Source organism: Bos javanicus, chromosome 23 (assembly GCF_032452875.1).
Source record: "Bos javanicus breed banteng chromosome 23, ARS-OSU_banteng_1.0, whole genome shotgun sequence".
NCBI classification, from domain to species: Eukaryota; Metazoa; Chordata; class Mammalia; order Artiodactyla; family Bovidae; genus Bos; species Bos javanicus.
This window is the reverse complement of record NC_083890.1, coordinates 37,424,576-37,450,585: the sequence shown is the minus strand read 5'-3', so window position 1 is coordinate 37,450,585 and position 26,010 is coordinate 37,424,576. Positions and strand designations below refer to the sequence as shown.

The following is a 26,010-nucleotide window of genomic DNA, read 5'->3' as shown; positions in this document are numbered from 1 at the left end:
ATAGATTTTTGAGCACGAGCCTCTTTGTCCTTTCTTTTTCCCTGCCACACAAGAGAGAATTCTATTTTACTTATTCTTATCTATCCTTCTTCCTGAAGTCATTGTAGTGGTCGAGCATCTTTGAAGACTCTCTGAGTCTGTGGCAGTTGTTGGTTAGTTGAATGTCAGCCTAAGTGATGCTCAGTGATGGGGTAGTAGTGCTTAGGCTCTGTTGGATGGGAAGGAGAAGAAAAAGGAGCAGATATATAAGGATGATACCACTTTCTTTTTCTCTTTCTAGTGCTCCCAACTAGAAAGCATAAATGTGTTTCTGGTCTTGGGTTTTTTGCTTGTTTCTATTTAAATACATGAGTCTTGTTTCATGCGTTTTTGTCAATATTAATAAATTCCTTCTTCAAAAAAAAAACAGTGAAAGAAAGCAATTTGACAAAGACTGGACGGTGGCATTTACTGTTACTTCTTGTCCTGGCCCTTCTTATGTGCCAAATCTAGTGATTTGAGGATTCCCAAACTGTTTGGAATAATTTTGATCATAGGTTTGAGAGTATCTTAAAACCTGGAGATATTGAGAGCTTTCACTAGTAATTATAATATCCAGCTTGCATATCCATTGCATACAATAGTTAGTAGGTTATGGATGTATCATATTTACTTTCTTAGCTCCGCCCAGTGAGCTTGAGCCTCTTGCAGCAACTGTTGTCACAAGTGGCTCCCATTTTACAATTTTTTTTTTCCCAGCACACATCCCTTCCCCATTGTGCCCCAACCACACTGACAGCTTTGTGCTCCCTTGGGAACTGTGAAAGTGCTTGTGCTGGGTCTTTGCACTTACAGTGCGTTTGCTGCAAGCACTCTTCCTTCAGATCGCTGGTCTCCCGGGCTTGCTACTTGGTTCATTCAGATTTCATGTCATCCTGAGTTGTCCTCACTTTTCCCTGTCGACAATGACAGCATCCTTTCCCAATCACTGTATCACTTGTTCCTCCGTTCCTGCTTTCAGACATTTTATTAGCAGTTATTTTTACTTGACAACATATTCTTTATCTCAGTTTATTGCCTCTCACTTGAATACATTTCTTAAGGGCAGAGACCTATCTCTAGATCTGAAACAGTGTCTGGCACATAGTGATACTCAAAAGATATTTGCTAGAAGAAGGATGAGTGAAAGAATGTTTGAATGAATGAATGATGTATTTGTATTAAGACACCTGCTCGATGTACCTTCAGGCTGAATATAAGAAATTCTAGAAAATGGAAAACTCTGTTTGCTGTTTAAATACTTGAAATATCAATAAGCTTTATATTTAAAGTCAAAGTTCCCTGATTCTAACTACAGATGTTTGGTGGAGTTCACTTATGAGAAAGACATTTAGAATTAAAAAATGTTAGTCATAAAAACATTCTGTTTATAAATATTTTGTAATGATTATATGTAATAATTACATAAAATTATTCTGTAATAATTTAAGTTCTCTTTGTTCCTCATTCTGTAATTGAGTTCAGTAGCCAAAATAACACCAAATCTTTTTAGTTTCCTTTACCCTCTAAACTCTTCTGTAGGTCTTCTGGTTTGTCTTGGAATCCAGATAAATTTCTGCCATTACTGTGATCAGCTCATATGAATCTTCTCTGAGACTAGGTACTGCATTACAGGTGTCTGTTTCCTCCTCCTCCTTCCTTTTTTATCTATACTGTTTGGACTGCTGGGAGTGGAGCCTGCTGTAATTTAAAAAAGAAACAAAAACAAAATAACATCTCCCTACATCCTATTGAAATACCGGAGGGTCCTTTCATAGACATGGCTGTCTGTATTCTCTCTAGGGGTATTTAAAAAGCCCGTGTATGGAGCAGAACACACTAGTATTAAGAGGATAAACTTAATCTGCCTCATTGAGGCTTATTGCAGATTTTCGGAGACTGGGGAGTCAGATGCCTTATTTTTAGAAAACGTGTCATCCTTTTGTGGTGTTTAGTTTGGTTTTAGCTTGCCATTATTTCCAAATTCTTACGAAAGTGTGGAAATAAACAATTTTTATATGATTATGACCTTTCAAAAGGAATTAAGTAGGTTGTTTTTTTTTTTATTTAGCAGCAACATTGTCAATCTATTCAAACAATTCTTTTTTTTCTGTGTATGACTGCAGTCAGATATCAGTGTACTCTGGAAATACTGTCTCTTTGTTAACTCTTATTGTTAAAGCACTTAAAAAGATCATTTTAAAGTTTAGTAAATTTATGGATAATTGGTCCATCTGAATTTACATGTACACGGGAAGTTTCACCTCTAAGTAAAAAGATGGTTTGTATTCACTTTCTATGGTATCCTATAGTCACTATCCAGTAATAAAGAACTCTAAGTAATTCTAAGAACTCTAAGAACTTCTAAGGATTGCTTAGAAGTTAAACTATGCAACAAATGTGAAGTATTCAAGTTGCGTTTTCATAGTGTCCAGAGAAAATTGATTTTGATATTTTCTCATTGCCTAGTGCAGAACCTGGTACATTACTGCGTTCACTCTGTGTGTATCCATGTGTATACATATATGTTTATATATACCTATGTGGGGACAAGGAAGAGGTACTTTCAAATGTTAGCTGAATTCAACTTAGTTACTCATTTTTATTGAACACAATCTTATTAATTAAATTGATTGGAACCAAAGTTTATTGAGGGCTTCCTGTGTGCTAAGGCACCATAATAGGTCCTCGGCATAAATGTATTTAGGAAGATTTTGCATCTCTGTCCAGAAGATTCTTCCATCCTCTCAGGAGAGACAAGCAGTTAAACCTGTAATTATAATGCATTGTGGTATGGGATTTTGTACAAGATGCTGGGAAGCACAGGAGAGGAGCATCTCAATTAGCCTGGTTGGTCAGCAAAGTTTCCTGGAAGAGGTATTCATTATGCAAGAAGAGTGAGGTGTGTTTTAGACAGAGAGAACAATGTGTGCCAAAGCGTTGAGTTCTGACCGCAGTGTTCCCCTGGCCTGGCATAGTGCTTGTATTGTGAGAATGTGACGGAGAATGTTCTTGATCTTAGAAGCTATGTGCTGACATATTTAGAGGTAAAGTACCCTAATGTCTGCAGCTAATTCTCAGATGGTTCAGGAAAAAAAAAAAGAAAGTTGTATTTGTGGATGTGGAGAGAGTGTTCACAAATGTGACAAGATGTCATTCCTGAGTCTGGGTGAAAGAGGTACATGCATTTGTTGTACTGCTCTTGAAAATTTTCTTGAAATTCAACACTGTTCAAAATAAAAACAGGGCAAAAACCTTCAGGCCACTAATAAACTTTTTTTTAAGTTTACAAAAACAGTATAGACATAATTGAAGAATTAGCTCATCGATAACTATCTTCTTTGGCGGCCTGTTTGGGTATTTGTCCATGATGAATCATTGTTCTATAAAAGATAGCCTTGATTGGATCTGCTGTGATGCTTCTTTAATAAAAGTGTTACTTAAGCCCTTTTTATCTCAATGGAAACTTAAGATCCCTGAGTGTCTAATAGTAGGATTAGAAAGGACCAAAGGAGTTATATTGCCCAATTCACTCTTAAATGAATTAGCTAAATAGGTAGAAGGCTACCTGTGTATATTATTACTTAGAAATGTTGCCATTGAAGCAATTTTCATGACCTTTCATATGATAAAACAGAGGGTCATATTCAATTCTGGATTTTAAGATAATTTTTTAAGAAGAAAGAGCCCATAAAAGTCTAGTTCATATACACTGTGACCCTTAAAAGAGAGAATGGGGAATTAAGAGCAGAGAATGCAGTACAGACTCTTCTGTCTATGGGATTTTTCAGACAAAAGTGGTAGAGTGGATTGTCATTTCCTTCTCCAGGGGATCTTCCCGATCCAGGGATCAAACCTGTGTCTCCTGTGTCTCATGCATTGCAGGCTGATTCTTTACCAGCTGAGCCATCAGGGAAGCCAAATAAAGCTAACAAATAATGTATATTTAATTCATATTCCCTACTGGCCTATATTCCCTATATGGAGAAGAAAATGGAGCATGAAGGCTGGGATGGACGGTGAGAAAGACTGGGGAATGGAACTGTAGGGAAAGGGAAGGACAAGGCTGGTAGTGGAGAGCACAAGACACGGGGAGACAGAGCGCGTCTTCTGAGGAAGAAAGGTGTAGCAGATTTTGAGGTGATTTTTTTTTTAGTATAAAAGTATAGTTGATTACAATGTTGTGTTAGTTACTGGTGTACAGCAAAGTGATTCAGTTAGACCTATGTGTGTGTGTGTGTGTTCCTTTTCATATTCTTTTCCACTGTGGTTCATAGCAGTATATTGAACATCGTTCCCTGTGCTATACAGTAAGCCCTTGTTGTTTATTTTATGTATAGTAGTTTGTATCTGCTAGTCCCAACTTTCTGCTTTATCCCTCCGTCCAGCATCTTTCTCCTTTGGAAAATGTACATTTGTTTTCTATGTCTGTGAGACTGTTTTGTAAACAAGTCCGTTTGTGTCTTTAGATTCCAGGTATAAGTGATATCATATGGTATTTGTCTTTGTCTGACTTCCTTCACTTAGTGTGATAATCTCTAGGTCCATGCATGTTACTGCAGATGGCTTTCTGCTCTTTTTTATGACTAATATTCCATTGTATATACGTGCCCCATCTTTATCCGTTCACCTGCCGATGCACACACAAAGGTTGCTTCCGTGTCTTGGCTGTGGTAAATAGTGCTGCAGTGAACACAGGGGTGCGTGAATCTTTCAAGTTATGGTTTTTTTCTGGATGTATATGCCCAGAAGTGAAATTGCTGGGTCATGTGGCAACTTTGTTTTTGTACCAGTCTGCATCCGTACCAACAGTGTAGGAGGATTCTCTTTTCTGCACATGAGGTGGGTTTTTTGATGTTATGTTTAGTTGATGTTGATTTTCTTACCATATAGTGCTAAGAAAACATCACAATTTGCAGTTTTTATATTGGTATAGTCTATATTTTTAGAGACTACTCATATGGAATAACTGAAACAACTCATGATCGTGGAAATTTTTCCCAGTGATAAAGCATGAGCTACCAGAGAAATATCACTTCTCTGATCAGATGAAATCAATCATCACCCATATTTTAATTTATTACAATGAAGCTCATACACAGGAAAATTTATAGTGAGTCATGTCTTTTGGAATTCAATTTTGGCAAAGTTTGGTTTTTCCGAAAGGGTTTTCTTTATTTTCAGACTGTGTTACTGAGAATATTATCTTTCTTTTACTATTAACTTTTTATGTCTTCTACTTTTTCCATCCTCTGTCATCTCAAATTACTGTGGAGCAGAGATCAAAATCCAACTGTTGATATTGCTCTGTCTTCAGGGGAAAGAGCATTTCAGCTATAAGCTGATCTGTAATTACTTGGGTAAAATGATAATAAATTCCAATAACTAAACTTTTTAAAGAATTTTCCTTTATAAGATGCATTTCCTTTCTTCCTGGTATCTGCTTTTTTTTAAACCAAAATTAACACAACCAAAGGATGATAGATAATCTTATGAACCTAGTGTGTATTAGAAAAGTCAGATAGACAGTAAGGAACATGAACAAAAGTCATTTTTAGGAAAAAAGTAAGGTATCTCCATGGATGCTTAGAAAAGACTCACTCCTGTATCCTGAGTTTCTACCCACCACTTTCTTTTATGCATGTATTTTTTATTAGAAATATGGAAGGATTTATTGGTGATTCACTTCTCTTGTCTCAGTTCTTCCTGCCTCCGACTCTCTCTCATTTCCATGTGTTTGTTTTTCTGACATGTATCGGTATTAATTCAAATCTATGTTGCAGTGTAGACTGGCTCTGTGTCACTGGGGTTACCTCATATGCACTTCAGTCCCCTCAGATTGCCCTTGATTTCCATTTCTCAGGCTGTGTTCCGCCAGCATCCACCCCTGTCCACCATCACCACTGATAGGGATGTATATGAAGTTCCCAGGGCGTCTGTCAGTGTCCCCTCACCAACGCCTGTAATAGCGAGTCTCAGGTCACAGAAGTCTAATGATGAATCCATATCTGTCATGAGCTGGAAGAGCTGCAGGGCACATAGTAGGTAAGGGCCTAATAACTGTTTGATGGACGAATAAAGGAATGAATGTGCAAAGGAATAGAGCTCATAACTGAAGTCCTTGAGGAATGAAGCTGTTTAGGCAAGCACTTCTGTCCGTAAGTATAGCCAATTACGTATGCAGCTCGAAGCATGCATGCGTCCCAATGTCCATTAGTGATTACAGACTGCAGCCTTGGGTTTCCCTGGTAGATTCATATGCAAGCTGACCTGGCAGGAACCGCTTGCACTATGAATAATCCCAAGGTTCCCAGAGGGCAGGGTTTCAGTGGCGGGGATTCCGCACCACAGAGCTTCACCTTTGCTATGAAATGGCTTTGTGTGTCCTAACGGCGGGAGGCACTCTCATTAGAATGAATGCTTGAAAGGTCGCCTTCCAAAACCTGAACTTTCTGATATAAAGAGCAAAATCATCTTTGACAAAGTTGGGAATTGAATGAGCAAGGCACAGTTCTCCTCAAGTCCAAGGACTTCACATTTTGCACATGTTTTCTCATTTCATTGTGTTTTACACCAGGTTGCTATTATATCAAGCATTTTAGCAGCCTTGATCTTGGAGGCATGGAGACCATTATTCCTGTTGTTGCTGACTTAGTGCTACAGCTGCTTCCTCTTTCTGTGATTTAATTTGAAGCTTCAGCCCACCAGGGGGCTGTTGGTCCCCACCTATGCAGACTGAAGAGCTGGCTGCTGTTTCCACATGGCTATTATTTCCACCCTATTCACAGCGATTTTTCCCCTTCTATATTCATCTAGCAAACAGCAAGGCACTGTTCCAGGAACTTGCTCTCTCTACATAAGGCATAACATGGAACCATTTGGGTGGAAAAATTATAAATTAAAATTATTCTGTTCATTTTAAAATATTCATATTGTGTTGCTCAAATGCCAGTAACTGGAAAATCATGGATAATGTCCTGTTTTTATAACCTCTTTCAGAGTGTTTTAAAATCCGTTTATGTTGTTACTTAGCCATCTCTTTTCCTGGAGTGGATTTTGTGATAAGATTTAAAAAAAAAAATGATTGTATGAGTCCAGTGTCTGATGGCATATGTCATGTTAAAATACAGATGATACCACTAATTACAACCAGTTTTTTTCAACAGAAAAACACTCTATGTACAGAGGATATTTATAAAATTATAGAGCCACAAAGATAGCCTGTGGATATGCCAGATTATTTACTTTGAGGATAAAACTTTTTATTAAATGATTAAAACTAAGCAAATGTTTATTAATTTCTGAAACAACATATTTAAATTAAGAAAAGATATATTCATAACATTACAGATTTTCAAATATGAGGTGTTAGAAATGTTTAAAAAACATCTCTAACTTTTAAAATGGAACTTTTTTTTTAATGTCTTCTTTAATTTGGGGAAACTAAATTTTATTTCTGTCCTTGTGTTTTCCATGTTGTCTGGATGTGGGTGAGGATGTGCTTGTCTGAGAAAGAGAATCAAGTGGGGAAGAGTTAATATGTTTTTATGTCAGTTGATTAGTTTGTTGATAAAGTAAATATATCTGTTCTTCTAATGGAAAGAGCTCTGACTGGAGACCGTAACTTCATGTATATTTTTCCACCTCTGTGTAACACATTAAAGAGAGTGAAGATCTTTCTCTTTTGCTTCTTTTTTCTGTTAAAGTTCACATTCACATAGAAACCGTATGTTTTATTTGTTGTCTCTCTTGGCTAGGAATATTTAAGTGTATTTTTTAGATTCTTCTGTCAACCAAAGACAATTTAAAATTTTAATTTTTAAGTGTCTTCCTAGAAACGTCTACTTTTGGTTCAGGCTGTCGTATTTGTTTGTGTGCCTTGTGCGTGTGTCGAGTTTCTTCAGAAGCAACAAACCACATTAGCCTGAGCAAATTTCACAGTCCCTCGTCACTGTTTGTTTTTGCCTTGTGAATCATTTGGCTTATAAAACAGGCTAATCCTTTAATTGAATATGCCTTCAGAAACATTCTGTGCACCCTACAAACTTGGGTGGCTCTTGCTAACTCTGCTTTATTTATTTTAAATAATACTAGGTGATCCCAAAGTATTTCCTTTCAATTTTTGGAAGACTGTTATTGCAAGCGGTAATGTTTGAAGTCAGGATCCTTTATAACAACAGTAGCAAGGAAACGCAGATACCTTTTCCTAAAGTCCAACTGATGGAAAATAGGATGCGATCTGTCCTATTTTTAGTAAACAGGTTTTCCAACACAGATGCTTAGTTCCTACAGCGACCAGCTTCTTTGAATGCAGCAATACAATGCACTCTATTCTTAATTGAATAAAGAAAACAAATTGGCATAGTTACTGCAGGAGAAGTGGGTACCTCATGATGAATAATTTGTGAGTCCAACTTTAACTACACTTGACATTTTTCCTTAGGTCGCTGACAGACTGATTAGTGAGTTAACTGCTGATGGTACCTATTCTGTGGAGGGACTCTTTCAGTTCTGGGGCTTATGCTGTTCAATCAACTAGGTATCCTCTGTGATGGGACTAAAGCCTCAGTCTTGATCAAAGGGCTTTGGAGGAAGCATTGGTTGAACTGATTGGCTGTGAATGTTAATCACTCCATAGGATGCACTGATAATTTACAACATTGTTGTAACTCTCTGGTGTTCATAAAATGAACTTAATAACCCAGTGCCACCATGGGATAAGCTGCTTTTTCTCTGCAATTGAATACCCAGACTTGCCTGCATAATAGTGTTGAAAAAACCTGCATTAAAAAGAGTGAGCAGCTGTATGATGAAGGAAACGGCTCTGCAACAGATTTGTTAATTATCTTCTTTGATTTGCAGAGGGTGTTTGTGAGATATGGTTGACCAGTGAAGACACGGGGGCTTACGGCAGAGATATTGGCTCCAGCCTCCCGGCCCTGCTGTGGAAGCTGGTTGAAGTGATTCCTGAGGGAGCGATGCTGAGGCTGGGCATGACCAATCCACCCTATATTTTAGAGCACCTGGAGGTAAGGAAAAGCAGCTCATTTCCATGCTGACACAGACCTGAACCAACCCAGACAGCGTGGTGGCAGCCTCAGCACCATCCCACAAGTTTCCTTTAAGACCACTTTCACATTTCTTTTGTGGTCGCACATTACCAAGAATGAATTGGGAATTTCAAACCCCCTCTTTTGTCATTCTGCACATCTTGTTTCTGTTTCCTCACCCTTAGTTAATGTTGCCTAGGTTTTCTAGCATTTGCCATCTTGTCCCAGTTCTTTGTATCTTGCTTACAGCCCTTCAGTTTTCCAATGTGTAAATTTGCCTCAATCCCTCCATTTTTAACCCTTGTCTATTTCAGGACAGATAATATGGTGCATTGATTTTGCAACCAACTGTGAACATTGCATTATCTGAACTGCTGTTAGCCCTACCAGTAAGGATACTGTGCTGCAGAATTTAAGGATGTTTTAAACTCCATCCCTTTGTCTGGCGATAGTTAGGGGTGAAATGAGATCAAAGAGACACAGACCTTCATATTCTTCAACTTGGTTCTCTTGTGACCACTGTGAAAAAAGGAGTTATGATAATGCAAGATCCAGAGTCTTATTTTTATAACTTCCATGGATCAGGTTGCTTACCCTCAAGTAGCCTACTGTTAAATTAGGAAAATGTACATTTGTACAAGTAACTATGGTTGTTGTTATCATTTAGTCACTCAGTTATCTCCAACTCTCTTGTGACCCAGTGGACTGTTGCCTGCCAGGCTCCTCTGTCCATGGGATTTCCCAAGCAAGAATACTGGAATGGGTTGCCATTTCCTCCTCCAAACTCTTCCCAACCCGGGGATTGAACCCAGGTCTCCTACATTGTAGGTGGATTCTTTACCACTGAGACTCCAGGGAAGCCCAAGTAACTATGGTACTTGATGACAAATGATACAATAAGTATGAGCAAAGAATATGGACAAGGGAGCAACCATTTAAATGAAAAAGTGTGTGCTGGGATCCATGATTTTTATTTAAGAAATAAATTATGCTATTAATCTCATAGTTGAGGACAAGTACTCTTGGAAAATCATGCAGTCACTTATATATATATATTTTTTAGTCACTTATATTTTTAATGAGTTGTGTTCTTTGCAATAAGTTTGCACAGAAAAATGACATTGCAAAATTTTAAAAGCCAGTATAGTGGCTGAAATTAAATGTGTAAATGCAAATAAATATCCCTGAATTGTTTCTGTTGATTTGGTTTAGAGGCATTTACCATGAGGTTGTTGCTGAAAAGTCACGCTACTATGAACAACTTATTTTAGAAATTCTGAAAACAGTTGATTGCAATCTGGTTGTTAAATATAAATATATAATGAAGAGATTTAGCAATTTTGTTACATTTTCCCAGCAAGATCTTTTTAGTAACTGTGTGTGATTTATGTGTTAAGTGTGGTACTTTGGGCAATGTGGGACAATTATGATTTACTATTTAAAAATAAGTTGCAGGCATGTCTGTTTTTACTTAACTCTTTGACTTTTAACTTGAAAAACCAAGATGCTTCTCTGTAAAAAATCAACTCTGCTAAGAGCGGTCTTGGGGTGTTTGCAGTAAATGTGAGGCATCATGAAGACCAGGAGATGTATTGGGTCTTTGGTGGGTAGGAATAGAAGTAAGCCCTGCCAGTATAACAGGCCAGTTTCTTTGGATTTAAAAAAAAACAAAACAAAAAAAACAACTCATTAAAGATCAAGGGAACATTAGTAGCTACAGAGAAGTTCAGGTGGGGAGTAAACACAAGGGGAAAAAAATAATGTATTGGCTCTGAGATGAGTAACCTAATATCTCTTGGAAAAATTTCAGTCCTTTAATTAATTGCAAAACTGCAGAAGCTAATATTGCAGTGATAGCAAACCCTAACGCTCAGCACCTGGCATGGTGCTAGACTTGTTGACCTCCGAATAGATGCTCCAGAAGAGCTGCTAGTCAATAGGAGATGCCAAATATAGCTTTATACTTTACCTGGAAAAACAATAGGTGTTTAGTTCATAGATTGTAGTTAGAGTGAAATAATTTCCAATTGTCATGATGTTATTGTTATTCAGTCACCCAGTTGTGTCTGACCTCACAATCTCATGGACTGCAGCACGCCAGGCCTCCCTGTTCCTCACTATCTCCTGGAGATTGCCCAAGTTCATGTCCATTGCATCGGTGATGCCATTCAGCCATCTCATCCTCTGTTGGCCTCTTCTCCTTCTGCCTTCAATGTTTCCCAGCATCAGGATCTTTTCCAATGAGTCGGCTGTTTGCATCAGATGACCAAACATTACCTTTTAAAAATGCTTGCTCTAAGATATCTATAATGTTGGCCTTCCCTCCTACATTCTCATCTTCACGAGGGCATTGTCATTGTCTACCTCTTGATACCCCACCCAGTAGTGACTGAATGAATAAGTGAATCAAAGGGTGAAAAAAGAAGACCTTTCTTCATAAAATAGATTATAGAGCCCATGCTATCGTTTTGAATTTCAAAGTGTTAACATTCTGGCCAGAAGAGGCAGCACAAGATGACAAAGTAAATGAGCTCCAAGGGCTTCCATGTGTGAAAAAGGACATTAGGGAAGGGAGCCGACCCGAGGGAGTCTCAGCCCATACCCACAGTGCATTGTATTTACCCCTTTTCCTCTTACTAAGCTTAGACCACTCTGAAGAAACTACTTGATTTATCTAAAGTGCTGAAGAGAACTCATCAATAAGGAAAAAAAGAAAACAGAAGAAAAGCTGAAAACAGAGGGGGAAAAAAAAAATCCCAGTGAATGACAGGTGATTTTTTTTCTAAACCATCAGGATAGAAGGAAGCCACTCTTGAATAACTTCTCTGATGCTTTAATACCTTTATGGTGGGCATTCCTGGCAAATTATGCTGGGAGGACCCAGCCCTTTTGTGTTTCTGGAAGACGCTTCATGCGACAGACTTTAATTACAGAGCACTCCACTAGGTGGGTTTCCTTTCTCTTGGTTCTGTTCACTTCACATTACCTGACTCTTGAGATTTTTCTTAAACTCTTTTAACAGTTTTTTTTTTTTTTTTTAATTGAGCAGTTTAAAGGAAAAGTCATTTAAAGGAAAATACCAAAGTTTCTATCATTATTTAAATGTATGGTGTGGAAAAATGGGTCTGTTGAAAATACATATTATTAAGTCTTCCCAGGAACAGAAGATATCACACTTAACATAGGATGTAGGTTTAAGTTTCTATTGAGAGTCTAGCATTATGTATGGCACTTTATATAGCAGATATTGCATAAATGTGTAATGAATAAAAGGAAAGGAGGGAGAATTCTTAATCCCTGACAGGCAGTCAAAGTTGAGTATCTGATTGGAACACCTACAAACCCTATTTTTAACTTATCGATGCTGTAAAAAACCATAGGGGATTCATTTTAAATGATGACATAACTGACAAAGATATCTTATTTATACACACACACACATATATGTATATACAATCTATATATGCATGTGTGTGTGTGTGTATAAAATGCTTGGTGGGAAAACACCCTAAAATTGATCTATGTAATAATCATTAATTTGAATATGAAATAGAAACTGTTGATAAAATAATAGATTAAAAAGCATTTTACTTCATATTAGATCTGTGATGCCTCTTCATTACTCACCATGTAAAGATAAGCTCTTTATAATGACCTATAGGGTCCTGCCAGCAAATTTGGAAAACTCAGCAGTGGCCACAGGACTGGAAAAGGTCGGTTTTCATTCCAATCCCAAAGAAAGGCAATGCCAAAGAATGCTCAAACTACTGCATAATTGCACTCATCTCACATACTAGCAAAGTAATGCTCAAAATTCTCCAATTCAACAATACATGAACCGTGAACTTCCAGATGTTCAAGCTGGATTTAGAAAAGGCAGAGGAACCAGAGATCAAATTGCCAACCTTCGTTGAATCATTGAAAAAGCAAGAGAGTTCCAGAAAAACATCTGCTTTATTGACTATGCCAAAGCTGTTGACTGTATGGATGGCAACAAACTGTGTGAAATTCTGAAAGAGATGGGAATACCAGACCACCTGACCTGCCTCTTGAGAAATCTGTATACAGGCCAAGAAGCCACAGTTAGAACTGGACATGGAACAACAGACTGGTTCCAAATCAGGAAAGGAGTATGTCAAAGCTGTATATTGTCACCTGGCTTATTTAGCTTATATGCAGAATACATTATGAGAAATGTTGGGCTGGATGAAGCACAAGATTGCCAGGAGAAATATCAATAACCTCAGATACACAGGTGATACCACCCTTATGGCAGAAAGTGAAGAACTGAAGAGCCTCTTGATGAAAGTGAAAGAGGAGAGTGAAAAAGTTGGCTTAAAACTCAACATTCAGAAAATGAAGATCATGGCATCCGGTCCCATCACTTCATGGCAAATAGATGGGGAAACAATGGAAACAGTGAAAGACTTTATTTTGGGGGCTTCCAAAATCACTGCAGATAGTGAGTGCAGTCATGAAATGAAAAGATGCTTGCCCCTTGGAAGAAAAGCTATGACCAATCTAGACAGCATATTAAAAAGCAGAGACATTACTTTGCCAACAAAGGTCCATCTAGTCAAAGCTATGGTTTTTCCAGTAGTCATGTATGGATGTGAGAGTTGGACTATAAAGAAAGTTGAGTGCTGAAGAGTTGATGCTTTTGGACTGTGGTGTTGGAAACACCAAAAACAACACACTGAGAGTCCCTTGGACTGCAAGAACATCCAACAGTCAATCCTAAGGAAGTCAATCCTGAATATTCATTGGAAGGACTGATGCTAAAGTTGAAATTCTAATACGTTGGCCACCTAATGCGAAGAACTGACTCATTGGAAAAGACCCTGATGCTGGGAAAGATTGAAGGCAGGAGGAGAAGGGAATGACAGAGGATGAGATGGTTGGATGTCATCACCAACATAATAGACATGAGTTTGAGTAAGCTCTGGGAGATGGCCAGGGAAGCCTGGCCTGCTGCAGTCCATGGGGTTGCAAAGAGTTGGACAGGACTGAGTGACTGAACTGACTGATAGGGTCCTTAAGATGCTTCTTTCATTACATTCCTGTTTGCTCTTCCCTTCGCTCCCCTTATGCTGCCTCCTGTATAGCCTGAATTTTTTTAACCCATTTTATACTCCTGCTATTTTTACTTTAATGTTTTTTTTTTACATTTCATACTTACCATATGATGACAGTGGGTAGTAATCAGTTAAGCAGAATTACTAATGTTTGCTACTGCATATATTGACTAATATATTCCCCTAATATGTGCTCCTATAACATCTAGTAAAGAGATATTTTCCCTCTATTTTTGCTTTCCTGTTGATATCGCTAAGATAATCATGCTAGCATATTCCTCTTCAATGAACTCTGACCTTCTAGATGGAGTGGCTTGTGAATTTGATACTCTTGAAACTGCATTGCTTAGTTTTGCCCTCTGGGTTGTGGGTAGCCCACAGGTAAGGTATTATGTTACTTCAGACTAACCAGTTGGTGCTAGTGGTAAAGAATCTTCCTGCCAATGCAGGAGATGCAAGAGATGTGGGTTCAATCCCTGAGTTGGGAAGATCCCCTGGAGTAGGAAATGGCACCCTATTCCAGTATTCTTGCCTGGTAAATTCCATGGGCAAAGGAGGCTGGTGGGCTAGTCCGTGGGGTTGCAAAAGAGTTGGACACGACTGGGTGAGTTAACATCATCTTCATTTTATTGACAGAGAAGCCAAGTCTTAGAAAGCTTTAATAATTGACTACATTACATAAGTGATTAGCAGCTGCCTGGTCTCTAGTGTCCTCTGATTCTAAAATATATTCTACAATCCTCCATCTTCCATAAACCTTCCCCAATAATTTCCAGTTTCTTTCCTTGTTTTGTCAGACTCTGTCCAACATGTCTGTGTCGGCATTTGTCCTGGGGCAACATGATTCCTTATTTACACATAAATCCAACAAAAGTGTTCTCATCTTTAGGGAGAGGCTGTATCGTTTATCTTTGTGTTTCAGCGCCATGGAAAACTTGTGCTTGATAAGTGTGTATGGAATGATGTGCTGGCTCTCACTTTACCTGCTGTTTGACTGCGTGTCTTACACATATTGAGGCTCTTTCATATCTGGGCTGAGCATCTGGTTTTGGAAAAGTTTGTGGATAGTTGTCATACATGCTTCTCACCGTGGGTCACCCTAGTGTGAGGAGGCACTAGGTGGTGGGGAAAAACCCACCTACGCGGTATGCTTTAGTTATTTGCCCTGCTAACGTATCACGGTGACAGATCGTCTCTTTTGAACTACCTAGAGCCAATGAGTTCATTATATGATTACTGAACTTGTCGATTATTTAGGTTTTTAGCTTCTTTCTTCTCTTTCCTGCCTCTTAGCTTTCACTGCTTTTTGTCAACTCCATCAGAGAAGTCAACAGTGGATGGTCAAGGAGGAGAAATTAAAACCAGGCAGATTGTCTTGCTCTTTATTTTATGGGTTGGCTGGTAGGGAAAAGATATGAAAGCTGTTGACCAGTAGGGGATATGAGGATTATCTGTGAACTTGATTTATCTAACCTATCCTTGTTCTCCTTTTGTTACGAATAATTTAAAATAACTTTTATCTTCCTTGAAGATGCCTGTATGTCCTAGAGTCCTATCAGAATTTTGGTGTACCACTTTCAGCCTGGTCCAGAGAGAGCAGGTTGATTAATCTGAAGGACATATGCTTTTTATTAAGGACTTTTCTTATGTTCGGATTATGAATAAAGCAAATTGGTTACATTTAAATTTATGTTACTCTGCAAAACGTTGCTGAAAAGTATTGCCACCCATATTTACATTGATTACATTTTAATCAGCTTGATTTAAATTGTATAGTTTTTTTACAAGATTTATATTTAGTATATTTGTTATATATATTATATTATGTAAGTTTAATCATAGTGATATTTTAAGTATTCCATCCATTTTTGATTGAGAAATCTTATAGGTACTACAAGACAGTTTCCTGCTACTCTTGATTTTTGTATATTTTATTTACTAACTTCTATTTAAAAGACCTTACATTTTAATCTAATTGTTGATTTAGCAAAGTTAATTTATCTGGTAAAAAACAGTAGATATCTGTCAAGGACTTTCACTGCATGGTAATTTATAAACATTAACAGTATGTTTGGCTTGGTCGACTTCTGAAAAATGCCTCATAGTTTCAAAATAATAGCAAACTCAGTACCTGCTGTGCTTATGTTTTATCAAAGCAGTACAGAATTTCCAGATTGAAGTGAACAGTTCACATGTGTCTTTAAACCTTTGGATTTTTCCTTGAGATTTATACTTTGCAGCCTAATAGAAAAATACGCAAATAGATTTTGTGCTGTGGTATGCAAACCATTTCACCCTTTCCGTGAATAGAAGGGCAAGGACATGAAAAGGAGAAGTCTTTTATTTCTGCAGTCCACTATAGCTTTTGAGTCTTGTCAGAGGGGTTTGATGTGACTGTTGGCACCCAGCTTTCTACTAATTAGAATTACCAGCACCTTACTTCATTCTTAACCTGCCATTGATTTGTGACTGGATTTCAAGAGATCAGTGAAACTTCTGAAACTGGAAACCAGAGTTTGTGCCTCTGAAAATTTAGGGGGAAGAGGCCTTCATCAATTATTAAAAGGATTTCTATATCCTTGATAAAAAGCTTGTCAAGCCTAATTCTGAGAGCTGAGAGCAGCCCGCCAGAAAGGAAGATAAATGGGGCTTTTACCCCAGTCCTGTTTGCTGAATGACTTGAATCCTGGTAAAACCACAAAATAAATTCATTTATTTATTAAGGCACTGCTTGTATTTTTAAAATTAATTTTTATTGAAATATAGCTGCTATACAATATTGTGTTGTTTCTTCTGTACAGCAGAGTCAATCAGTTATCCATACACCCACTCTTTCTTAGATTCTGCTCGCATATAAGTCATTACAGAGTACTGAGTAGAGTTCCCTGTGTTATACAGTAGGCTATTAGTTATCTATTTTGCATATAGTAGTGTTTGAGTGACTAAGTCTCGTAACAGCACGCAGGTCAGAGGACCCAGAAAAGAAACAAGCTCATAAAAAGTTAGACTTTATCTCAATAAATAACCGTTGCTCTCCTCACAGCCACAGACTCATCAGTTTCATCAGGAATCTTATGTTTATCATCCCAGGTATGTTTTTCCCAGGGGGAGAATGAACTATTTTGTGCATGACTGTTTCTCATGTTGAAAATATTATCTCTGTCTTCTTGGGGAGAACAATGGAAAATCCATGTTTTAAGATTCTGTTTATGTGGTGGTAATTTATACAGCGACTCACCCTGTGGGCCTCCCTGCCGCCCCCAGTTTCTAAATGACCAGATAGCATGGGTGGGAGTGTAGACTCAGCAAACAAATATAAATAGATTGGTTTTGGTTATCATAATATGGTTTAATCCACTTGGTGATAATATCATCTGAACTTTGCAACCACTGATAACATTTTTCTCTTGCCATTGGCCTAAATTTTTACGTATTGCTCATGAAATCTAGTGACTTATTGACAGTCATTCCCCAGAGAGATGATCATTTTCCTGAGAGGAAAAAACATAGAGATAAAACATGGGATATATATTTATATATCCTTTAACAAAGCAGAACACTTTAATAGGTCAGAATTGTAAATATAATTCTAGGATACAAGAAACCTGGAAATTTACATATTTTGATTGTGGCATACAAAATATTCCTGTTTCATCTTTTAGTATTCTGGTGTACATCTCAGTTTCTAAAGAAGGGCATTAGATATGTATATGCTTTAATTTGCATCTTAAAAGGCATTTCACTTTGCCATTTCCCTGAATCCTTAATTTCACAGGAATAGCTGAGAAGGCTTCCATGTCACCTGTCAAAATTTGTATAGTTCAAACTCCACAATACACCATCTGTGGGCTTTATCTTCCTCATTAATTTAGGAAGTCAGTTATGCTCAAACCATTGAGAAAAGCTGCCTCTGACTTTTCCTTCAACAGCACAGAACATGGCTAACACATAAGGTATTTGATGTCATTTTTTCTTTACACCTTTCTTTGAATACTAGGATCATTTCTGTATTGATTTCTTTGCTCTGATAGCCTGCGGAAGGCTACCATTGCTAATTCAGCACTTAGTAAAATGAAATCTTCATATTTTATATCAGGTGGGTAATGGAATTTTCACGTGATTCATGGTGTAGAACAGAAAGGTTGGTAATGAAGTTAATGGTTCATAGAAGAATTGAGAGACATTCTGCATATTTTCCAGAAATAGTTCTTGGTTAGCTTCTATTTATTTTTAATCTACTAAATTGTTTGTTGTTTTTAGATCCAGTGTGCCTCTGTCCTTTTTCCCTTATCTTCCTTTGCCTATCACAAAAATAATCCACATGAAAATGTTAGGCTGTCACATTTTAAGTCCAAAATTCTTTAATGTCATTTAACAGTAAATGATGATTGTGTCCTAAATTGGAAATGTAAGGGGTCTTAAACTATTGAGAATGCCTTGATTTGAATGTGTTGAACAGAACTATCAAGTAGATAATGAGCATGGGGGGTGTATGTATACTATTACATCATTGTTAGCATTAGTGGGTGCTGCACGTGGGCCAGGTAAGTCAGACTGTTTAGAATAATATTGAAAGTTCTCCAGTTGTTCATTAGTTTAAGGGGGCAGAAATCCATTCTGTCTCTTTATAGCTTGTATTTTTCTCTGTTTTTCAAATTGCTGTGAGAAGTTTGCTCCTCGTAAAGCCTTGTTTGATTAGAGAAAATATTGTTGATAAATCTATCTCTAATATGTGGCAACAGAGAAGTAACTTTCATAGTTATGTGTTAAAATATGTCTAAAAAGCAAGCTTTACATCAACTTTTTATTACATAGTCATATGAAATAGCAGCCTAAATGCTACTCAGTTGAAGTCTCAGACATTCATCTTTTCCTTCATTGTCTGCTCTATATTCATGCTTCTTTTTTCCACCTCAGTAGATCTTGTTGTCTTTTGTTCCTCTATTACTGTCTTTGTATTAGCTTCCTAAGGTCACCGTAACAAAGTACCACAAATCGGGTGGCTTACAATAACAGAAATCTCCGCTCACAGCTTGGGAGGCTAGAGGTTCCTGAATCAAAGTGTTGTCAGGGTTAGTTCCTTCTGACCTGTTCTCTCTCCCGGCTTCTGCTGGTTGTTCACAGTCCTTGGCATGCCTTGGTGGGTGGACATATCACTGCAGTCTCTGTTTCCACTGTAACATGGTGTTCTCTGTGACTAAACCGCCTCTCCTTTATAAGGGCACCAATCATTGGATTAGAGCCCACGCTAACTCACTGTGACTTCATTTAAACTTGATCACATCTGCAAAGACCCTGTTTCCAAAGAAGCTCATTTTCATAGGTTCTGGGGATGATGATGTCAAAAATGTTTTTTTGTGAGTCACAGTTCAGCCTACAATAGCATTCTTTTGTGGTAAATAGATATCCTCTATGTGCCATTTGAATTTATATATTATAATCTTTAAAATTACTTTCTCAGTGCTTACTTTGGTATCTTAACCTATAGTAGTCTGCTGCTACTGCTGCTGAGTCGCTTCAGTCGTGTCCGACTCTGTGCGACCCCATAGACAGCAGCCTACCAGGCTCCCCCGTCCCTGGGATTCTCCAGGCAAGAACACTGGAGTGGGTTGCCATTTCCTTCTCCAATGTATAAAAGTGAAAAGTGAAAGTGAAGTCGCTCAGTCGTGTCCGACTCTGTGCGACCCCATAGACAGCAGCCTACCATGGGATTTTCCAGGCAAGAGTTTAGGCTAATATCAACTTTGCAATAGGATGCACAATTTTTGCTTCTATATGTAGCTCAATTCTCTTTCCCCTTCTTTACACTAATGTTATCATACACAAGCATATCTTTATAAACTGTACATATATCTACATATTCATAATTAATACTTCATGCATTTATTTACAGAGAAGGCAATGGCACCCCACTCCAGTACTCTTGCCTGGAAAATCCCATGGACAGAGGAGCCTGGTAGGCTGCAGTCCATGGGGTGCCTAAGAGTCAGACACAACTGAGCGACTTCACTTTGACTTTTCACTTTCATGCATTGGAGAAGGAAATGGCAACCCACTCCAGTGTTCTTGCCTGGAGAATCCCGGGGACGGGGGAGCTTGGTGGGCTGCCATCTCTGGGGTTGCACTGAGTCGGACACAACTGAAGTGACTTAGCAGCAGCAGCAGCAGTTGTGTAAGTTAGAAAGACAAAAATAAGAGTTACAAACAGAAACCACAGTTACATCATCTTGTATATTCACCTTTACCCGTGTTCTTTATTTCTTTGTGTGGATTGGAGTTTACTACTATGTAGTGTCGTTTCATTTTGGCCTTGGTGGACTCTGTTTAGTATTTCTGAATTGGGGTTCTTAGCAAAGTATTCTCTCAGTTTTTGTTTATCTAGGCATGTGCTAAGTTGCCTCAGTCATGTCCGACTCTTTGCAGCCCTGTGGACTGTAGCTGACCAGGCTCCTTTGTCTATGGGATTCTCCAGGCAAGAATACTGGAGCGGGTTGCCATGCACTCCTCTAGGGGATCTTCCTGACCCAGGAATCAAATCCGCATCTCTTGTGTCTCCTGCCTTGGCAGATGGGTTCTTTACCACTATCGCCACCTGGGATAGCTTAGCCTTTTCTTTATTTTTGAAAGATGTCTTCTCTGGAGAGAGAATTCTTGGTTAGCAGTCTTTCAGGACTTTATATTTGTCTTTACACGACCTTCTGGTCTCTGATTTCTGATATCAACAGTTAATCATATTGAGGATCGCTTATTCACGATCAGATACTTGTCTCTTGCTGTTATCAGTACTCCCTTTTTGTCTTTTCAGTGGTTTGTGAGATCATTAGGTATAGATCTCTTTGAGTTTATCCTATTTAGAATTTGTACAGCTTCAAGGTTATGCAGATTAATGGTTTTCCTCAAATTTCTGAGTTTGGGGATATAGTTATTTCAGATATTTTTCTACTTTTTTCTTCCCTTCTAAAATTTATATTATGTATATATTCATATGTTTGATGGTATCTCACAGATTTGAGACACTATTAATTTTTACTCATTGTTTTTTCTTTCTGTTCCTCAGACCGAGTAATATCAATTAACCTGTCTTCAAGTTTGCTGATTGTTTCTTATGCTAGCTCAAATCTGCTGAGATCCTACAGTGAATTTTTAAATTTCTTTTACTTTTCATACCAGAATGTCTTCTCATTATTGGTATTCTTTATTCAGTGAAACATCATTCCCATGCTTTTCTTTAATTCTTAAGCATGATTTTCTTACTTCTTTGAAAGTCTTAATCAGTCGATCGAGTCTCTCTTTGTGACCCCATGGACTACAGCCCATCAGGCTGCTCTGTCCATGGAATTCTCCAGACAAGAATACTGGAGTGGGTAGCCATTCCTTTCTCCAGGGATTTGTCCCGCCTCAAATATTGAACCCACGTCTCCTGCATTGTAGGCAGATTCTTTACCACCTGAGCCACCATAGTTAAAATAATGATTTAAGGTCATTGTCTAGGAAGTCCACTCTGTGGGCTTTTTCTGGGTGAGTTACTGTTGATTGCTTTTTTTTCTGTGTGTTTTTCATGCTTTGTAATTTTTTTTTGAAAACTAGACTTTTAAATATAATGTGGCAGCTCTGGAAGTCAGATACTCTTTACTCCCCAGGATTTATTATTGTTGGTGGTGGTTTAGTGACTTTTTAAAATTCAGTCAAGTCAGTACTTTATTATATGTGGCCAGTGAAGTCTCTGTCAAATTAAAAGGTTAATAGTCAACTAACGATTGGACAGAAATTCCCTTAAATGCCTAAAACCAATAAGTTTCTGTCTTTGCAGAAGAGCCCTTTATGCATATTGGAGCATCCTTCAGCGCTCAGGTTGCTTACAATTCCTGTTTGTGTAAAATCTCAGACTTAGCCAGAGGTGAGAGCTAAAGGCCTTCTCATGTCTGCTGAGTAGGTGCATAGCCAGACATGCACACGGCCTTGTGCGTGCACACGGCCTTCGAGAGTCCCAGGAATATGTCAGTGTGTTTCAAAACCCCTTCTGGACATCACATTCCCTAGCTTTTCCTTTTTAAGCTTTTTGATTTGCTTATTATTTGCTCTGTTATTTGCAGCCCCAGGCAGCCATGATGTTAAGCAATTGCAGCTGATTATTTTTGACAAATGCCCCTGGGAAAAAGGCTTTTCTCACTGGGTGAGTGCCAGGTCAGGTTAAATAAGAAATCCATGTGAGTGGAGTCTTCCATGAAACCACGACACAGGTCAAATAGCAACAGTTTTTCTGGGAATGGAGTTTTGAAGAAGCTCCAACCCTCTTCTGCCCCCTCCAGTGGCTGCCATAGCTGCTGGTTTTCACCATGATTAAAGATACTTGGTTTTTAAGGCCACCACAGAACTGAGGAGTGGGAGGTGAGAAAAGAGCCGGTTTAAAATGCCACGTATCTCTGTGTTCTTACCATGACTGCTCCACTTTTCCTGAATAAACACTCCTCAGGTTGCTGTAACTTTCAGTTAATTTCCGGAGTTCTGGAAAAAATTAATTCTGACCATTTTTGTCACTGTCCTCATTGTTTTTTATGGAGGAGAGGCTTTTCAGGGGTCTTTACCTTGCCATCCCTGCTGATGTCAATAAATACTGCTTACACCTTAAAATGGGCTGCCTCTGTGTCTCTCAGGCCAGGAGTGTATGGGGTTGGCTCAATATTCTTCCTCAATTTTTGTGTTCCACGTCAAAGGTGCCATCAGCCATTTATGGTTCCATCTGCCCTTGTGAAGCTTGTGAGGAGGAACTCATGTTATTAGTAGGTTATTGACTGCAAAAGATCACTATTAATTGAGTCTCTCAGTGGCCTGTAACAAATAACAGCCTCATAGAAGGCATTTTAGCAACTAAAATGCATCCCTCATTAGATACTCATAGCTGTGGGCATCAAACAGGAAAATGTCGCTTACATCTACGGAACCTTGCTTGAGACATATGGTTGCTCCCCTGTCTTTTTTTATTGATTCTTTTTCTCAAAACCATATGAAATATTACTCTGCTATATGTATTCTAATAGATCAGCCTCCAGATCACTTTCCTGTATTGTTGAAGCTATTGTAAATCTCTTGTCATGGAAATGCTTCATTTTCTAATACATGGTATTTCCATATATGTTCCATCCTCTGGATCATCTTCCAGAAAGCTTTGTGCATCAGTTGACTAGGTATTTGTTAATTCAAAAGAGGTTTGCTGTTGATGCTGCTTTACTGAAGTAGGAAGATATCAAACTTAGAATTAAGCTGTACACCATAGAATTTGCAGTGAAGCACTGGAAAATATTGGTAATTTGCAGATGTGTAACTCCTGAAATTAAAGAGTCATTTTGAAATTTGCAGTACATTGTTTTACTGTCATGAAAATAAACATAGGTTTTAAAATTTACCAAAATTTTTGTTAAAATATCTTTATGATGTTTTTCTTTATTATCCTTCTAGCTGAAAGGGACATGACTGAATTGAAATGTTCACAGGAGACCTGAATCTGAATCAATTTGTCATTAATCTGGGAAATTAGTTGAATCTTGATCACTCTATTTACATTTCAGTCTTTTTGAAAAGGGAACATCATTTTGAAGGGATTGAGATGAATGAGATAGATTGATATTTTTCCATTTGATCTCTTTAATTCTGAGCCTTCTAAAATCTTGGCAAACTCATTTTACTTGATGTGACCTAGAACTTAAAAATATAGCATTTCAGAGAATTGCTGGAATTCCCTGGTGGTCCAGTGTTTAGCACTCCATGCTTTTATTGCTGAGGGTACAGGGTCAATCCCTGGTCAGAAAACGAAGATCCCACAAACTGTGTGGTGCAGCCAAAAAAAAAGAACGAAAGAAAGAAACCCACAAACAAACAAACAAACAAACAAAAAACGCCAAAGAAATGTGTCATTTCATCATTCCATATTTGGTATGAAATAATCATCCTAATACTTTCTTTGACGGTTGTATCATGTTTATATAAGCCTGTGAATGAGAGGCCTGGATCACAAAAGCTTTCTGATTCTGTAGTTAAGTGTGGGGAATCACTTAATTTGTATCCTCTGTCCAACACCTGAGAAAGAAACATGGAGCTCCTCATTTGCAAGTGCTTTTCATGCTGCAAATGATACAGTAGAAAAATGGAATCTGTAGAAAACCGTATCAAGGAGATCTCTCTCTTATTGAAGGAATAATCGTTCCATAGACCATTCTGGTTCCCCACTTACATCCCTGGAGAGGAATTGGGGATCATTTAGGGGGCTGGAGCCATAAGCCCTCGGGAATACTGCCAGCATTCACTCCCAGTCTTCCTGGGTTTGAGGCACTTGACCCCATGGGCTATACAGTCCATGGAATTCTCCAGGCCAGAAGACTAGAGTGGGTAGCCTGTCCCTTCTCCAGGGGATCTTCCCAACCCAGGGATTGAATCTAGGTCTCCCATATTGCAGGCGGATTCTTTACCAGCTGAGCCACCACGGAAGCCCATGGGGTTGCACAGAGTTGGACCTGACTGAGTGACTTTCACTTTCACTCTTTTCTCTTAGTGTTCTTTTACAAGTCTCCCAGGGCACCGGCCACTCTTCTTTTGTATACAAACCTATCTCAGTTAATTGCATTTACCAAATATGGTGCTTTATACAGGTTTAAAGGTTTGCGGCAACCCTGCATTGAGCGCCTGTCAGTGCCATTTTTCCGACATCATTTGGTCACTTCATGTCTCTCTGTCACAGTGTTGTAATTCTTGCAATATTTAAAGCTTTTTCATCGTTATATTTGTTATGGTGATTTGTGATCTTTGATAAATCTATTTCAAAAAGATTATGACTTGCTGTAGGCTCAGATGATTGATTAGCATTTTTTAGCAGTATTTTTTAACTAAAGTATATACACTTTTTAGACATAATGCTACTGCTCACTTAATAGACTACAGTAAAATATAAACATAACTTTTCCCACCCTTTTTTCCCTTTTTTTCCCCAACTTTGAGTTATAATTGACACATCATATTGTATAAGTTTAAGATGTACAGTATGATGATTTGATTCAAATACGTGTTGTGAAATTCACAAGGTGAATTGACACAGCCTTTACATCACGTAGTTACGACTTTGTTGTTGTTCTTGTTATGGTGAGAATATTAAAGCTCTGTTCTCAGAGCAGATTTCCATGATACAGTACAGTATTGTTAACTATAATTGCCATGCTGTGCATTAGATTCCTAGAACTTAATTCCTCAGTTCAGTTCAGTCGCACAGTCGTGTCCGACTCTTTGCGACCCCATGAATTGCAGCACGCCAGGCCTCCCTGTCCATCACCACCTCCCGGAGTTCACCCAGACTCACGTCCATCAAGTCGGTAATGCTATCCAGCCATCTCATCCTCTGTCGTCCCCTTCTCCTCCTGCCCCCTGTCCCTCCCAGCATCAGAGTCTTTTCCAATGAGTCAACTCTTCGCATGAGGTGGCCAAAGTACTGGAGTTTCAGCTTTAGCATCATTCCTTCCAAAGAAATCCCAGAGTCCTTACTATTTCTGAAAAGAAGTTGTCAAAATAGAGCAGGAAAACCAATAACCTACTTCTGTTTCTCTGTTCTTCTATACTTCCAGTCCTTTTTTTACCAGGTGATGGGAGGCTGTGCTGTGTGGCATGTGGGATCTCAGTTCCCCAACCAAGGGGTCAAAACCTGCACCCCCTACAGTGGAAATGCTGAGTCTTAACCACTGGACCACCAGGGAAGTCCTGAACTTCCCTATTTTGATATAATCCTGGATGTGCTGCTGATTTTTGTGGGGCACTGAGGGAATTTTTCACATTTCTCTGGGTCTTGAGGGCATAATAGCAGTTACCTATACAAAGAGTATTGAACA

General features: G+C 38.4%; 1 protein-coding gene across 6 annotated transcripts in view; it reads left to right on the top strand.

The window, feature by feature from the left end:
- The window catches only part of CDKAL1 (CDK5 regulatory subunit associated protein 1 like 1), a 730,510-nt gene that overhangs the window by 389,826 nt on the left and 314,674 nt on the right, over positions 1-26,010 (top strand). For all 6 annotated transcript variants that reach the window (XM_061398740.1, XM_061398739.1, XM_061398736.1 and 3 more), the window contains one exon: positions 8,881-9,047. In XM_061398740.1, the coding sequence (XP_061254724.1) occupies positions 8,881-9,047 (167 nt within the window). The remainder of the gene's footprint in view (positions 1-8,880; positions 9,048-26,010) is intronic.